The sequence below is a fragment of the Anopheles cruzii genome, chromosome 3 (assembly GCF_943734635.1).
Source record: "Anopheles cruzii chromosome 3, idAnoCruzAS_RS32_06, whole genome shotgun sequence".
In the NCBI taxonomy this organism is placed as follows: domain Eukaryota; kingdom Metazoa; phylum Arthropoda; class Insecta; order Diptera; family Culicidae; genus Anopheles; species Anopheles cruzii.
Window position 1 is genome coordinate 2,466,574 of NC_069145.1, and position 17,491 is coordinate 2,484,064.

The 17,491-nt window shown below is 51.6% G+C and overlaps 3 protein-coding genes across 3 annotated transcripts; 2 read left to right on the plus strand and 1 right to left on the minus strand.

Moving 5' to 3' along the window:
• The first annotated feature begins 2,907 nt into the window (after positions 1-2,907).
• LOC128274909 (E3 ubiquitin-protein ligase rnf168-like) lies at positions 2,908-6,172 on the plus strand. The gene is made up of 4 exons (XM_053013251.1): positions 2,908-3,325; positions 3,426-3,840; positions 3,961-4,323; positions 4,394-6,172. Exons 1-4 carry the CDS (start codon positions 2,908-2,910, stop codon positions 5,343-5,345), a joined length of 2,148 nt encoding a protein of 715 aa, XP_052869211.1. The 3' UTR covers positions 5,346-6,172.
• Positions 6,173-6,345: 173 nt separating this feature from the next.
• Positions 6,346-9,404, minus strand: LOC128274769 (coiled-coil domain-containing protein 39). The gene is made up of 3 exons (XM_053013073.1): positions 9,029-9,404; positions 6,615-8,966; positions 6,346-6,521 (listed from the first exon to the last, which is right to left on the minus strand). Exons 1-3 carry the CDS (start codon positions 9,402-9,404, stop codon positions 6,346-6,348), a joined length of 2,904 nt encoding a protein of 967 aa, XP_052869033.1.
• A 584-nt stretch (positions 9,405-9,988) lies between these two features.
• LOC128274912 (zinc finger protein ZFP2) lies at positions 9,989-12,159 on the plus strand. Its single transcript, XM_053013253.1, has 3 exons — positions 9,989-11,132; positions 11,192-11,389; positions 11,460-12,159. The coding sequence occupies exons 1-3, from the start codon at positions 10,076-10,078 to the stop codon at positions 12,044-12,046; spliced, it is 1,842 nt and encodes a 613-aa protein (XP_052869213.1). The 5' UTR covers positions 9,989-10,075; the 3' UTR covers positions 12,047-12,159.
• The last annotated feature ends 5,332 nt before the right edge of the window (positions 12,160-17,491 follow it).

Below are 17,491 nucleotides of genomic sequence, written 5' to 3' on the forward strand. Positions count from 1 at the left end.
TAAGTTCACGGTTAGTGGGTGATTGTGCTCTTTCCCGCAGTAGCAGGGCCGTTCCCAGCTGTTCCACCGGCGTACCGTCCTTTGTGATGTCGACGTTATCTTCGAGGACACTAAGTTCGTCCGCAAACGTGTAGGTGGACAGCATCGGCAACGGCCCGAACCTTTCCACCTCATCCACTAGATGGAAGAAGTGGTGATAGTCACAGGGAACGTATCCAAACAATTCGTTGTGCTTGGTTATGAACTGCTGCAGCAGATCCCGTGCAGTTCCTAGATGACCATTGAACCGGCTTCTTTTACAAATTGCCAGCGCCCAATGCAGCCCAGATTGCAGTACATATCGTAAAGCTCCGGCTGCTCAATCCTTTCGAAAGCTATTATTCCGACCACGTCCATTAGGTAGCCCCACATGGCGGGTGTCCAATTTTTAGTATCCATACGGAAGGTACGTCCTGCCGCTCGCCTTTCATGCGGGAATTTGACTTTGCAAAGCACGGCCTCAAGCAACATCCTGTAGAAAAGTACGATTGGCCGAACTCTTCCATTTGGAGTCCCTGTGATGAACGCTCCGTACAGGTTTGCTATAACACCGCCACCGAACAACTGCCGATCGTCGTCGAGCTCCGGTATGGCTCCTGCACGCGGAACAACTGACGAAACAACTGCATGGATCAACTGCCGATCGTCGGCGACGGTTACGTCCAGAATGAGATCGAGCTCCGGTATCATGGCTAACGGAGTCATGGGCCCCCGGTACCGATGCGTGCCGTCGTACACACCATCTAAGAATTCTCCATGGGTCCGTGGGGCGCCGGGATCACCTCCAACTCCTAGAGTTTGGCACTTTATGCACCCATGGTCCTCCGATTGTGGTACTGTGCCTGTAATTAAAATGTAAAGAAATATGTATTAATAATGGGAAACATCAATAATCCCATGCCAAACTTACCCAAGATATACGACCGTGCGGCAGCATTTGCCAGGACAGCACATGCTTTTAACACCGTGCTTCTACCACCTTCGAGCGCCAACGGTCTACCTGTCAACTCATGTGCCTCGTCGCACACAGGGCCGAGGAACTCGCGAAGTGGAGGCTTTCCCACGCCACAAAAGACACTGAGGACAAACGGTTTGCCTGGCCTTGTGCCTTGGTGTAGCAGCAGCCGTCCTTGGATGACCCACGAGGTAAAATCAGGGTTCGACGGCTGTGGCAAACGTGTCTCAGCGACATGTATATCGAAGAAGATCTCCTCTTCGATGTCACACCGGGCCAAGTTTTCGACCAACGCGTTTTCTGTAACGATAATTGAAATACAAATGTGTAATTTAATAGTAATGTATAATAATAATCAAATATGAAATACTTACTTAAACCACGATGCCAGATGTGGCCAATCACGGCATTATCCACCTGGACCTCGGTGGGCACGATTTCCCACGATTTTTCCTGCGCGAGCGCAACTCGGGCATCCCGTGGCATACCAGGATAATGCGGGCCCACTATGCACATAACTTGCTGCAGAATTCTCGACACATTGCCTGGGCCGTGTTGGGTCGTGGCATGCGCCAAACGGCGTACCTTCTCCACCATCCTGCCCCGGTCCTGCTCCTGGATAGAACCGAAAACTCGTCGATCGTAATCGGCGAGTTCCATTTCCGGCTCACTGTCGCTGGTATCGATCTCGTAGTATCGAGCAAGATCAAGATCACTCTCGATCGAGCTCGGACCTGCTTCGGCTTCCTTTTGCCGCTTGGTCGCCGGTCCCGGCTCCTGGCTCGACACTCGTTTGCGTCCTTGACCGTTGGAAGACATTCTGCGTTCGATTCACTCAGCGCTCTCTTTGAATCACCTGACAAATGTTGTATTCACACACAAAATCGGCGCACTTTGCACTCCGAATCCAACTTTCAAACAATCTCACTTGACGGATCACTTGTTTAAGCTTGTGTTGAACTTGCACCAGCACTTTCAATCACTTGATAAATGGTATGTTGTTCCAGTAGGATAAACGCAGCAGAACTGATAGTTTGGCGGTTGGCCGGTTAGCATTTAAGCAATAACCGCCACAGTTCAAAGTTTACCTCAAATCTGCAGAACGTTACCGTCACAGCAAACGCTTAATCTGCAGAAGGCACACCATCCCAAAAGTGGTAGAGTACCCGGTATTCTAGAACAATTTGAAGCTACCTGCGTAAAACACGGATCGAGCATCGAATAACAGGTAATAACAGGAAACAACGAGAAAATATGTGCACTTCGCGACGAAAAATCACCGAAAGCGCGGAGAAACGAAAAAAATAGAAAAAACATCGACTAACATCGCTTGTTATGACAGTTCGGCACTTGGTCAGTTTCGGTTACGAATGGTAAGGTTCAAAAGTGAGGTTTTTATTCTTCTAGTTCTTAGTTTTCTTCGGTTTAAGAAATGCTAAATTTGGAAAAATATGCATATTTTATGTATAACTAAGAATAAAATTGCAAGATTTGTATTTTCCTATTTCACTTATTTTATTTTATTTCGCGTAAATTACAGTTGCAAAATTAATTACAAAAAAAAAATGAAACCAGAGTAACTGTCAGTGTCATTGTCAAATGTCAGTGTTGTCATATTTTGTATCTTATTGTAAAAAAATTTTATTGTAGCTTGGAATTTTCGTGGTTTTCGGTTCGTTCGGAAAAAGAACTGAGGTGTTGCTGTTTTCGGGCCCTTTTTTGTAGCCAGCCCCATCCCGGATGCTCGATGTCGGTTTGCCCCAGTGCAGTGCTGTAGATACATAGGTCTGTAGGGCACAGGCACCCACCCGGACGCCGGAACATGTAACGCGATGTCCGTCCCGTAACAGTGACCTCCCACTCAACCTGCAATCCTCGCTGCTGTTGTCCCAATCCTCAATGCTGGGTAGACCATGTCTTCCAAGCTCCTCAACTATGCGGCGGCCAGTAGCACCACCAGTGCGCACTCCCGGTTCGTAAACGACACGAAACGACGGGCGACGGTGGTCGTGCCGGGTGACGCCAGTTCTTCCGCTCCGTGGAACTACGACAACCTGCAGCTGAGCGATATACTGTGTCCCGTGTGCCAGTCGTTGGCGGTCGAACCCGTGTTCTTACCCTGCCAGCATCTGTTCTGTCGCAGCTGCCTGCGTGTGACGATCGAGACGAACAACCTGAACTGCCCGTGCTGCCGGAAACGGTTCGGCACCTGGTACCGGAATGCTTCCCGTGGCAACACACTAGTACACGAGCGGCTTTGGCAAGCCATCCAAAGCCAGTTCCGTGAACGCTTGCACGAGGAACAGAAACCCGCCTCCGGACCGTCCGACCGTCAGCCAATGGAATCGTGCCGCGTGACCGGTAAGACCGGCTCGGCGACCGTCGGCTCGACGTCGGCGACCGTACACTAACCAATGTTCCAATTTTGCAGCCAATAAACAGCATGCCGCCTATCGACTGGCCAATCCGGGTGACATCAGGAAGGAGTACAAAGAAGAATTGAAGCGCTACCAGCAGGAGCTGCTGTCGGAGGAGAAAAAGGAACGGATCGCTTCCGAGCAGTACATTATCAACCTGTACAAACAGGAGGGCATCATCGATCTGGCCGACAGCAGCAGCCATGTGTCCGTTTCGTCGACAACGACTCCCGACGTGCCGGACAGTGCCGGCGGTCGGAAGAGCATCACAAATTCTTCGGTACCCGGTCCATCGTCTGCGTCTGCCGGTGCACGCCAGCCACCACCGTCGAAAGCGCACACTTCAGGCCATACGGCAGCGGACAGCGGGTCTGAGAAGGTGCCACAGCCGGTCCGATTGAGCCGCTCAAAGTCACCGTCGAATGGAAGGTAGGTCAAGATCGTTAAATCGGTGCACGATGTTATTCCGTGAAGATGCTATGTTTACCTTGTTCGCTGTAGCGGATGCTGGTGTCATAGCAACCACTGATCTGTTTCGCTCTTCCGCAGTGTAATCTCCATTTCGTCCACCTCGTCGGCGGCCTCCGCCGTGACGGCCACTTCGTTCGTGTCCTCGTCCGCCGTCTCCGAGCGCTTCAGTTTGATTAAATCCGTCTCGCAGAAGATTGGCCGGAGCGCGGAACTCGTGAAGCAAACGGCCAGCGATCTGCACAGGCTCACGTTTGGGAAGCTGCAGCAGCACCAAAAATCGATGGGCACACTCGATCTGAACCGAAGTGAGCTGTGCGTCAAACCGACGGAGCTGCACAAAGCGGAACAGCGCGGCGCAGCGGACGAAGAGGATGACACCGATAGTCTGAAAGCAGAACAGAACCATTTCGTCCCGATCCACACGACACTGCCAAAGAGCAGGTAAGGATGTGTTTCGAAAGGCAACGAGTACTAGATATCGCCGCTTTCTCACCGCTTACTTCGTTTGTAGCTTCTCGTTGGACAATGTTGTACGCGTTGCCCCGATCCGGTCACCGATGGTGTCCGTCGCCGGGTACACGCTGACACCGAAAAAGTGTCCCTATCGGCCGCTGGCCGAGGTAGCTACCACCGGTAGCCCCCGGCAGTCGGCGTTTTCGGTTGTGAACTTTATCCTTCTGACCCCACCCAAAAAGAAGCTGGTGTCCGGTGAGTCCAGCGAAAAATCGTCCACTTCTTCGGCGTCGTCGTCGTCGTCGTCGTCATCCGACGGATCGAAAACGGCAAAGAAAACCGTGTCCTCCAGCACGACTGCCCGGCGTGGCCGTCGTCGTAGAAAGCTCAAATTTACGCCCACCAAGGGGCGCAAAATCACTACACGACGGAGCACGGCAGTGGTTCCGCAGGACGGTGACGCAGAAGTCACAACAACCACCGCCAGCTCCAGAAGCACCGTTCGCCGCACTTCCGACCGTTTGCCGAGGCTGCTAAAGCACGCGATCGTCAGCGATCAGCAGCGGCTCGAGCAGCAGATCGAAATGGAACGGCGTGACTTTGAGTTTGCACAAAAGTTGCAACAAAAGCTGAACCGATCGAACGGTGTGATGCAGGAAATCCATCGGCTCTATCCGGCCGCCCGAAACTGTAGCTACTCACTGCGCCGCAAGGGCGGCAACGTGGAAGCGTTCGACCGGGGCACGACCCTGCGCGACGATCGGTCCACCGAGGACACGAAGAACCTGGCGCAGAAGACGCGCAAACGGAAGGCTACCAGCAGCAGTGTGGAGAACGATGTTCCTACCGCGTCCCCGCCATCGTCGACGGGACGGGCTGCGGACGCGGTGAGAAAGCGTCAGACGAGGCGAACGATCAAACAGGAACCGGTGGAAGCACCGTCGCCTCCGGTCGATAAACAACTCGGTTCGGTTCCGCAACGCAAGTCCACCCGGAACAAGGCCCGTTGAATGACCGCCTCAAGTTCAATATGAAGAGTGAGTGTAAATTGCACATTGCCCTCACATAACCTAACCCGTGCCACAAGCAGCCGTATGATATGTGTTTTTTGGCAAATCGTCTTCAAAAGGCGGCACCGCAAGGACTAGGAATGTTTGTTAAGGACATAAAGGTGACCTAAAAATGTTTGGGCAGAAAGTTTCGGCTCTAGGCGCCGCTCTAGGGGACACAAGCACAATGCCACAATGACATGATGATGTTCGTGATTCTATTCGTTCACTGTACAGAACCGTCGAGAACCCGGTTAGGCGGAGCCGCCAGGAGGAGAGTTTTCTCGTACTAGTTTTAAGCCCCTTGATCTGTCGATCGTGAAACTGCGTTTTGTGGAGTACAGAGTCGGAACAAAAGTGTTTGGTTGTGCACTGCTGCAGTTCGAGTTCTTCGCAACGTGCGCCAAACAATCCCAGTTGCAATACACGCGATATTCCAAGTGTAGATATATTTACAGCCCCTATATTTCCACGTAGCACGTAGTTTCGTATAATTTAAGCAGAAAGTCGGCCATATGTTGCACCAGATTGTAACATGGCGAACTGGCGGGCACAGAGAAAGGGGCGTACTTTTTGATATATTTTCCGCGGCGCGCCGTACATTCTGTATTTGCATTTAAACACCGCCGGGGAACGGCAGCCCTTTTGTTTTTCTACGAAACAAAACCCGTTGGTTCGGTGCGTTACACAGATTACTTACAGAACCAACGAAGTGCGAAGTGCGCAAAAGAGAGTAGGTCTCCACGCAAAGGTCCCCAAGGAAATTCCCGGGCCGCAGTCTTTGCATGCATGCGGTGTGCTTACGTAAAAAAAAATCAACAAATTTTCTATTTGCATAATCACACGAAAAACTAAAAACTAAAAATTTAGACCGCAAACGAACGAATGTGAGATTTGCGAAAACAACGGATACAATAAAGTAAAATTCATCATTGTCCAACACTCCGCTCCGCTGGGTGGCCTACTTCTTCGGAGCAGCTCCGCCGGGACCAGCCTTGCCACCCTTGCTGCCGGGAAAGTCGATGAGAATGACGGACAGTCCAGCGCTCATGCGATTGTCGAACGATTTGGCAATATCGTCGGCCGAGGAGTCGGTGTTCCGTGACGAGGTACTGGCACAGGTCGATAGCCGGGAGGCTGCAAAGGCGGACAGGCGGAAAAGAACCCAACATTAACAACACACCCCTCTCTGTTGCACCCCTCTCTGTTGCAGGTCCCTGCCCTTCTTACCCTGCTTCGAGGAAACCGTATCGACACGGCCACTGTACTCGGTGCACTGCGAATGTTCGCTTCTCCACGAAATTTGACTCTTGGTGCGCTTGATGAGGGGCAACCGAAGGCCCCGTTCGTAGCAGTGCTTGTTGACCGAAGCGGCCAGCTCCGAGTTGTGCACGACCAGATCGGCCAAATGTTGCAGCGCGAGTCCGTTGCGTTCTTCGAGCTCCTTCAGGTTGAGGTCCTTCTGGAAGATCATCATCAGATCGTCGTCGTTGGTCTTCGCTTTGGCCGCCTTTATGGCCAGCTTCAGCTCGCGCTCGGCACGCTGAATCTTCGTGCGCTGATCGAGCAGTTCCTTCTGGATGCGCAACAGTACGTCGTTGTGGTCGAGCCGTACCTTCTGCGCCTGCTCCAGGGCCTTATCGTTCTGCTCGCGGCACTCGTTCAGATCGTGCAGATTCTCCGTGTTCGCGGCCAGATCCGAGCGAACGTTCTTCAGCGCAGCCACCGCCTTCCCGTAATCGGCCTGGATGGCTTCCATCGCGACCAGGTCCGGGTTGTCGTCGTCGTCCACCTTCTGGAAGCCGCGTTTGTACTTTTCGTTCGCAAAGTTCATCACCTTGACCGTGTTCTCCAGTGCCTTCAGGTCCTCTTCGGCTCTCAGAATCTTCACGTTCAGCTCGCTGCCCTCGCGCAGCAGCATGTACTTTTCCTGGGCCGTCTGTATCTTGATCTGCGTCGCCGTCACGATCGATCCGTCCTCGTTTTTACCGAGCAAATCGAGCGACAAATCGTACCGATTCTTCAGCTGCTCGATCTTCAGCCCGCGCTCGCTAATGTCGGCCCGCAGCTGGGCCCGCTCGTCGGCCAGGTACTTGCGCTTCAGCAGCAGCATGTCCTTCTGGGCGGCAATATCGACCACCCGTCCGCTGATGGCCGCTTCCAGCTCCATGCGGTGCCGCTCGAGCGTGTACATTTTGTCACCCTGATGCTCGAGCCGGCGTTCCATCTGCTTGATGCGCATCTTGAGCAAACTCTTCTCGACCAGCCGCTCCTGGTTCTCGGCCGTGCCCTGGCGTACCTTCTTTTCGCCACCCTCCACGATGAGCGTCTTTTCCTTCCACTTGCCCGTCATGCGCTCGATTTCGGCCGCATCCTGCTGGTACACCAGGCTCGACTGCCGGAAGTCTTGCTGCAGCTTGGCAATCTGCCCCAGCAGCTGGGCCAACTCTTGACGCTGCGCTTGCAGATTCGTTTCCGCCCGTACCAACTTGGCGTGGGACTGGTTCGCGCCTTCCTGCGTGTGGGCGGCCCCCTTCATGCGCGCAATCCGTGCCTGTACCTTCTCGATACCGTAGTCCACGTTGTACGAAATTTCGATCTGTCGGACGATCTCCTTTTTGAGATTTTTAACTGCCGCCAGGATCTTGCCGATGCCCGACTCCGTCGAGTGGACCTCGCCCTTCAGCAGCTTGTCCTCTTCGCGCATCGCAAACAGTTGCTGCTGGGCACGGAACAGGGCGGCCGAAAGGCGAGCCGTTTCCGCTTCCATCGCACGGATCTGCTTCTCTTCCGTCTCGACGATCTCGTTCAGCTGCCGCAGCCGCTCCTGGGCGCACAGGCTTTTGCTGCGGAAGTTGTCCAGCTTGTCCCGCAGCAGCTCCAAGTCGCTCAGGTTCGTGTGGATCTGCTTTTCCTTCTCGTCTTCGCTGGCCAGAGCGTGCCGGTTTCGGTTGCGCATCGACGAGAGTTTGTTCGATAGGTTCTGCACCGATTTGCGTGTGATCTGATACTCGTTCGTCTTCAGCTGGACACTGTCCGTCAGGGCGGTTAGCCGGTTCCGCTGCTTGGACACCTCCACGTTCAGCTCACCGATGCGGACTTCAATTTCGTGATTGTTGCGCTGCTGCTCCTCCAGAAACTCGTCCTGAGCCTGCAGATCGGCCTCGAGCAGCGCGGACTGTTCGCGAGCCCGATCGATGGCCGCCTCGACCGATTTGATGTTCTCCTCCCGTTGGTTCATGTGCTCGACGGCTTCCTTCCACGTGGCGACCAACTGGCGCCGTTCGAGGTGCGCCTGGCGGAATAGCTGCGATGTCCGCTCGAGCACCTGCTCCAGCGATTTGTACTCCTCGTACAGCGTCACCAGGGTGGTCCGGCGACGCGAGATTTTGTCCTCCAACTGCTTCCGCTTGGCCTCCAGCGCTTCGGCGCGGCTAACATCCGCCTTGCTGTACCGCTCGATCAGCTTGTTCGTCCCTTCGCCTTCGCCCATCACCTGCTTCCACTCAGCCAGCGCTCCTTTGGCCCACTTGATCCGTTCGGTGTACTTTTCCACGTTCATGGCCAGTTTCTTCATGTCCCCTAAGGCAAGCCGAATTGAATCAAACACGGGCAAACCGAGCAGTAGTGGAATTTGAACTTACCCTGCGAACGTTCATCGTGTTTCTCCAACTCCGAGTGGTCCTTCTTCGCCTCGGACACTTGCTGGCGGAAGAAGGAACGATTGTTCTGGGCCACCTTCAGTAGGCCTTGCTCGGTCGTGATTTGGCTCTTGTCCGCCCCGAGAAGCTTCGAGTTTTGATCAAACTCTAGCTGGGCGTTCTTCAGGTGAACCCGTAGGTTGCCCAGTCGGTGGTCACTAGTGTGGACCCGGCCCGAAGAACCATCCTTGCTAGCTCCCAGCACCTTGATACACTCCAGCAGCCGCTTGTTCTCGTCGTTAGCGATCGGAATGAAGCCTCCATCGGCGAGCCCCATCTCTTCCATCACCCGGACAATGTACGGCTGTGCATCTCCCATTTTGGAACACTTTTCTCTGGTGGCCTTCTATAAAGCACTGCGGTTTGATCCTTTCGCGTCCTGTTCGGCGTGAAAATTGCCAATTTCTAGTACACATGCGTTGTGTGGCGCTGTTTTTCAACTGACAACAACCGTCGCACAACGCCACCACCGCGCGCGTTACCATGGACGCCGGCGGTCGGGGCTGCTTTGATTATATGGTCGCCCGGCACGCCAACGGAGGGCCAACTGTTGCATTCCATAGCAGCGCACCGCATCTGGGAAGGAATTCCGGGGTCCGTCTGTGATAATTTTGAACAGCGGCATTTGGTAATTTGCACTCTGACCCTGAACACGCCACACCAAAGGACACCATTTGACTAGCGAACGAAGCCTGAACTGGCCCAACTGTAAGTGTGGGGACAGAAAGACGAGCACGCATGCGGGGTATTTACCGTTGTGTGGCTATTTTCGGATGATGTTTCAACGATTACGGCTCCCTTCCGACGGCTCTCGCCATATTCTTTCACGCTTGCGCAAAAGCGGACAAAAGTTTACGTCAAAAACCACTAACGGCGCAGAACAGTTTTCGCTTAAGTCTGCTCCGCAATCCGGTGGACAATTCGAACCGTTGCCGAATCGTAGTTAGTTTCGTTGCCTTAAATTCTGTTCCCTCGTCCTCATCCCCAACGATGTGTACCAAAAGTTTATCCTGCATCCTGTGCGGCCAGCCCAACTTCCCTAATGTCGATGCGTTGCGCGTGAGCCTGCTGAAAGTTACGGCTCGCCCTCTAAAGTGTCCTATATGCGGTGATGAGCTGCTCGGTTTGGATAAACTCACGATCCACCTCTTCGGACACTCGCTGCTCGAAGATCAGGCTCACGACTCGAAAGGGGGCGGCGTGACAAAGGACGATCCGAAACCGTCTGGCCCAACGACGACGGGTTCCTGCAAAAGCATTCGCAAGGTGCGCAAAAAAGGAGCCCCAACGGAAGTGAACTGTGAAGCGGACATTCCGCCGATGATGGGGAAAATGTCACCGAGAAGCGCTGAGCCAAGCTCGGGTTCCTCGAAACCGTACTGTTCCGAGTGCGACGTCGAGTTTCGCAGCGACACACTGCTCAAAATGCACCAAGAAGTTTTTCACGAGACACCTACGAAGGGGGCCGAAAGTGGCGCCGCAACGGGTACAAACTTCTATTGCCATATTTGCCCCAAAAAGTTCAAGATGAGGGGTTCGCTCAAGATCCATATGCGCGTCGTGCACCAGGAGAGTCCGAAAAAAATGTGCTTGGACCAAACCCACGCCACCAACGCTACCTCTACTAGTTCGTCCTTCACGATAACGGGTTCTGATTTGACCTTTGGCCGTGATGACATCATAGCGGGGAAAAGTGCCACACCGTTGGCGCAACGGCCACAAAATTTGACGTTCTTCCAACAACCACCCACCGGCGTCAGTGAAACCAAAACGCACATCATACAAATTATTGACCCACGACAACTGGCGCAGGTGGTTTATCTGCCGCCCAACAAGGAAACTCCCGGTGGCGTTGATCAATCCACATCCGGTGGGCAGCCATCGGCGTTGGATGCGGCAGTACCTCAGCCAAGGTTCGAAAGTATTTCGTTACCTTCGTCTCCGCAGCAACTGAGCCACGACCACCCGAAACAGTGGGAGTGTGACGTCTGCCGGAAGTCCTTCACGACCAAATATTTCCTCAAAAAACACAATCGTCTCCACACGGGTAGGAACATGGGGACAAAGTTTTTTCTGAGCGGAAAATGAATAAACTGTTATTTTCAGGGGAGATGCCGTATACTTGTGCGATCTGCAACAAGTCGTTCACCTTTCAACAGTCCTACCACAAACATCTACTGTACCACAGTGACGAAAAACCGCACGCCTGTGCCGTGTGTGGTCGGGCATTTAAGGAGCTGTCCACTTTGCACAACCACGAACGAATTCACTCGGGGGAAAAGCCTTTCGCCTGCGAAACATGTGGTAATGGGGTCTGGGCCTGGTTGGTTATTGCACACGTGGGACAATAATTTGGCCATCCTTTCTCCACCAGGCAAATGCTTCCGGCAGCGGGTGTCCTACCTAGTCCACCGGCGGATACACACCGGTTTAATGCCTTACAAGTGTTCCGGTTGTGACAAAAGCTTCCGCTACAAGGTGTCCCAGCGCACGCACAAGTGTCCGGCCACACCGCCCGGAACGGTCGTGCGTAAAACGGGCGACTTGCTGCAGAAACTGCTACAGTCTTCCTCCATCTTTCCGGCAACACAGCAACGACCAGAAGCACCACCCATCTTTACCGAAACGACGACATATCGAACAACGCCTGAATCGATGGCGGACGACGACGCGAGACAAACCGCCGAGTATGTTAACCGGGCCTTAGATGAGCTCGTCGATGGAACCTACGATAAGCTGGATATCAGCGATGGCGCTTCCACGACACTGTACAACCAACAGCAACCTCTTTACGCGGATTCGGACCAAATCCAGCTGCCGCGACAGGACCAACGGCCACATCCGGCAACGAGCGAGGCAAGCTTTCCCCGAATCGAAAGTCTGTGCCTTCTCTCGCCCAGTGCCTTCGATAGCTCGCAGCTGGACGATTTAGAGTCATTAAAGTTAGACAACGGATGGTAATCCGGATGCTGGAAGTTCGTTTTGTATGTTCAATCTTATGCCAATTGTAGGCTCTCTTAAGAATCATCAACAAAGTATTTTATTGCCCTCAGATAAATAAATGATTTATGAATAAACAATTTTTCTCATCGATGGGCGTCATTAATTTTACTTACAACAGTCATTCTCTTATTCAGTGTTTCCAACATTATATTTTAACACCAACCTTCAACGATTTAACCTCGAACGGCGTGGGCCGAGGGGAAGGGACAGGGGCTGATCAGCTTGAAACAGCTGATGCTCCTTGAAATTTATGTTTTGACGGGCGTCACACACCACCAGAAACGTCAGTCAGTAAACGCGTTTCTGGTCTGGCGTTTGCTGAGCGATTCGTGTTCCAGTCGTTTTGGCGGAGCGAAGCTTGGTTGTTGGACGGAGTGAAACTTGTGCGTCGCACCCAAAACCTCGTCAAATTTGCATAACCACAGCGCGATCGTCGAGCCCAGCTTCAAGGTGAACCAAGTGAAGATCGTGGAAACTCGTACTCCCGTGAAGGTTTTGCCCCAACAGTGAAGGTTTTTCCCACATTCGATATTGATTTTCAAACCCCCAACCCAAGCCAGTGCTGCGGCCCTGTGCGACGCTGAAAAATGGGGCAGGCCGAGGCCATTCCAGAGAAGACAATACGCAAAAGAACGCCATTCGAACGCTTCGTGGACGTGCTGGTTGTGAAATAGGTTCGATTCCCGAAGCAGTTGCGGTGATAAGGAATATGCTGATTTTGGCTGGCCGTTTGCTTATCGTTTCGCCCGTGGGACGAATTTTTCCTTTATTCGACCAGCGATGTGTGGGCGAATGTGAGTGAGTTGTGTGTGTGGTGAGTGCACTCTGAAAACACAACGAGACAAAACAGAAGCAGGCTTTCGTGGAACAAGTGCGACATTAGTTGGTTGCGTTTTTCGCAGTTTAAGCTATATTGTGCTGCTTGTTCCGGTGGCAATTGACCCGAAACTCGTCAGTTGCGGTGGTTGCGTGTTTGTTGGTTTGCGTAGTATTTAAAATTAGAAGAACTTTTGCTCCGCTTGAGAACAACACATCGAAGAACGCTGCGGTGAAAAGCTCAACAGTCGTCGATGATTGACCACAGGTAAAATATGCTTGGAAGACAAGCGGAAATTGAATCTCGGTGCAGCTGTGAATCAATAGAATATCCCATTTTATTTTTTACATCCCTTATAGCCTGTACACAATTTATGTCTCGTTTATTATTATAACACATGTTTCTTCGATTATACAGGGTGGTCAAAAACGCGTGCGCATTTTGAACTACTCATTATTTGACGTTTAAAACGTCAAACTTGATTCTGGAAAATGTAAACATTTAGTAGACACTTCCAAATTTACGAAATGGGTCGCTTTACGCTTGAAGAAAGCTGGGAAATATTAAAAATTTACTTCCAAAATGGGAGGTCTAATCTCAAACTGTACGATATTTGAAAAGCACATTTCATGTAAGCTTATTCCCACCTCGGTGGTTATGTTAACAAGCGGAATTGTCGTTTTCGGGGTTCGGAAAACCCACACGTCGTGCAAGAGAAGCCAACGCACCCCCTATGAGTGACTGTTCGGTGCAGATTTTGGTCTTGCGGCATCATCGGCCGCCGTATGAATGAATGAAGAAAGAGCCGTCGTAACCGTCGATGGCGAACGCCACCGGGAAATGTTGGTAAATTTTTCTTTGGCAAAATTGAAGTTAAGAACTTAGCCAACATTTGGCTTCAACAGGATGGCGCTACGTGCCCTACAATGACAGCCACGATCGATTGTTTGCGCCGCATCTTCGAAAATCGAACATTCAGCGGAAATGGTGATGTGAATTGGCCTCCAAGAAGCTGCGATTTGACGCATTTGGATTATTATCAAGCATCGAAAAATATTCAGCCGTTTTTGTTTTATAACCAAATCAAAATGTGCACGCGTTTTTGACCACCCTGTACGTAACTTTACACGGAAGTTGAATTTTTCGAACCCCTTTTTTTGCTAGCGAAACACCACTCATTGGGCACGTTTGACAAGCAGTTGCGTTGTGTGTGTTGGTAGCATCGGTGTATGGGTACCAGCGAGCGACGTTAAATGTCACTAGAAGAGAAGAAGAAGAAGAGAGCACAGAGAAGCAGAGTTTTCTTCCAGGGGATCGAATCGTTGCGACATTTCCTTTGTTCAACTGCTTAAAAATCTACCCGAAAATCCGGGTTCTTGTAGTGAAACTTAGGTTGTGCGCAAGGAAAAAATTCCGGTGAGTAGAATGGCGTGGATTTCCGGTCCATCCGTCGAACCATCGGGATAGAATTACATAATGAAAAAAGAGATCAAGCAATATTCGTCTCTAAAAATGGCTGGCACAAGAGTCGTTTCCATTCAGAACCGATTGAAGCAAAAACAGGGTGCTGCTGACGAGACACGTTCTATCACGTTCGTTCGGGGTCCACACACTGGTGGTGTGTCGGGGGTTGGAATATACTGGATTTCTCTAACTTCTCGCCGTCGCGGTGGTCTTTCTCGTCGTCGAGGGCTGAGCAAGCTCTCGCCCCAACGAATCAACACGATAGGCCATTTTGTTGAAAATTTCTATATCAGTTCGGTCGGTCGTGTGTCAGTGCCACAGGAGACGACCAATCCGGAAAGTTGCTAACACTTGCGCATACTGTGTTAAAGCGGCAGTGAAACGAGAGAAAAAAAGTAATCTTAAAAATGCACGAATTTTTTCTCGTGTGTGCAACCGGACGATGACGGCACGATGCCGCGTGAAGAAAACGCAGTACCACGCTTTAATTATAAATATTAGAATCCAATCCTAGTGTGCCAGCAGAACCCCGGGGGTAACGTGTTCGCCGTCGTGCGTCAGAAACTGCCCTGAACGAACCAAATTGTGTTGAACGGGGAACAATATTTATTTTTCACGTTCGAGGATATCGTTTTGCTCTTCCCAATCGCAATCGCCTATTGATTTTTCTCTGTTGTTGTCTGATAATAAGAGAAGAAAATGGTCGGCCCACGCTGGCCAGCTATCCCACAACAGATGGGTCACATTTCGCTGATTCATTTGAGGAGCATGTGATTGCTCATGGCACTCTTAATTCAGTCGAATCGATTCCACGAACGAGGCTTACTGTGATGGGTTTCTGTTCGCTTTAACGTGGTCGCATGTGGTTTCGACACGATTTCTTTTGAATTTTTGCGAATGTTTCATTTTAATTTAAAGTTCTCGAGCTTAATGGTATGAACAACGATGTGCATGTGTTTGTACGCGTGTGCGGCTGTGTGTGATTTGGAAGTGCTGATTAAGGATCGGAATCGTCATCTCGACCGACCAACCAACACGGCTGGGGCCCAGAGAATAAAAAGTTCCTTCTGCCTATCGGCGCACCGCGCAATGCGATGTGTTACTCCTCTCCGGGTTGTTGAGGGTGTTCGGAATGTGCGCGCTTGTGTAAATCCTACCACAATGCTGTCGCTGCCGCTGCTGGAGAGTGAATAGCATCATCAGCCGCGACGACGTAGTATATTTCTCGTTGGTCGCTGGTGATGCGTGTGCTATGCGGACAACCCCTCGCTCGAGCAATATCGCGCAGAACGCGCCGCGCGGGTCGAATTATGATGGCTCGACGACGAAGGGACGATACGCCATATGTATGCCGCCGCTACTTGTCGATGATGGCGATGTTCTTTCAGATTGCACCACCACCCCGTGGTCGGCGTATTATTATATGTGCAGCCCAGAGGGCACCGGAAGAGGTCGATAACCTTTTTTGCTTGCTGCTGGGCGGATACGGCGCAACAAATGTGCGTATTTTGAAAAATACCCCAGAGGGAGAAGACGGAAGGTTGTTGCTGTGGCGGTTTGGGCGATGTTTGCTGCGATGTCAAAACCGCGTGCCAAAGTCCTTTCATCCTTTTTTCCAACGCCAACTATTGTAAAATTTGGTCGGTCTCCAACAACCACATCCGTGTGTGGTTGGTAGTGTAATCTTATCTCACCGTGTGTTTCTATGGTGATTGAGGTTCCGATAACTTGACGGTTTGACAAATGGTAGTGTGTGGTGACGCATGAGAAGTGTTGCTGTATGTTAATCGTTCCGAATGGAAGTCATTAGACATTGGTTTGAAGATAATGGAGCAGCGACGAGATTGTGTGTGTCTACGCATCAAAGGAGGCGAGAGAGAGGCATATTTCTGTGGTCGCAGCATAATAAACCCGGTCTCGTCGACAGGCAAAGGATCGATTTTCGAATCTGTTTTATCTCCTCAACCAGCAAGGGCATTGGCTGGCTGGCTGGCTGGCTGGCAGAGGCAGGGCGAAAACATATCCGTGCAAGGGAACCAGCAACAAGAATAAACTCCGAAAGGAGAAGCGAAACACGAGCGAAAAAGACGGGAAATGGCCACCCGAACGGCGGGTGTGTGAGTGGGGTGGTGGTTCGCGGCCGGTAGACACCCTGATTGGTTTTGGCGAGCCTGCCGAAGAACGAGATCGGGTGGCCGGAGTGAACAAGTTCGGAGCAAAGAAGTTCCTCGGCCATTATGGGGTGGAGACAGCATAATAACGATGAAGCAATTCGCATAGCTCCTCGGTGCGGACGGGACGTGAGGCTTATGTCCGGCCCCTAGAACAGGTACAGGTAGAAAAGGTACAGTTAATGCACTCTGATGCAGCACAGAGTACGAGAGACACGTGGGTCAGGGAGACAGAAGTCGCGACATCTGGGAACTGAGGACCCGAACGCGGAAACGAAGGATCCTCTCGAGGTCGATCAAGTGTGAACTATTTTTTCCTGTAATGGTAACATATTGTGCGCACTGCAACATATCAAGAGAGTTAAAGAGAGAGAGAGAGAACCGGCTGTGCGTTGTGTCCTCTCGTGGGTCAACAAACATAAATATGTTTCCTGCTGCTTTGCGCTCCGTGCTTTTTTTAGTGTTGTTGCGTTTTGATTCTGGTTTTTCGTGGCCACAAAAGAAGCGGAGATGATTAAGGTTTCGTTTTCGAGCTTTTCCTTTCTTTTCGGCCTTTTTCCCTTTTCAGCAGTTCCTCCAGGCTCTGCTGGGGAGCGAGCCGAACCGGACCGGACCTCGACCGAACTCTCGGCCCGAAATGAATTAATATGTTTTCATGCGTCTCTAGAAGGCAGCGTTTTATATGTTCTCTCTTTGTGCGTTGTGTCTCGCTGTAGGGTTCTTCGGCAAGTTGTGCTCGCTCAGCGTTTTGGTCAGCGAGGTCGCGTCGGGTGCTTCAGATTCCGCACCCTCTGGTGCGGATGGTGGATATGATTTCGATAAGTCTCTCTCTCGCCTCGCCTGGACACAAAGAGAAACACACGGGTTATGTTTTGTTGTTCCATTTGCTGCTCGCGCGATGCGTTATTGAAATGGACAATAACCTTTATTTACATTCGCTGCTGCTGCTGC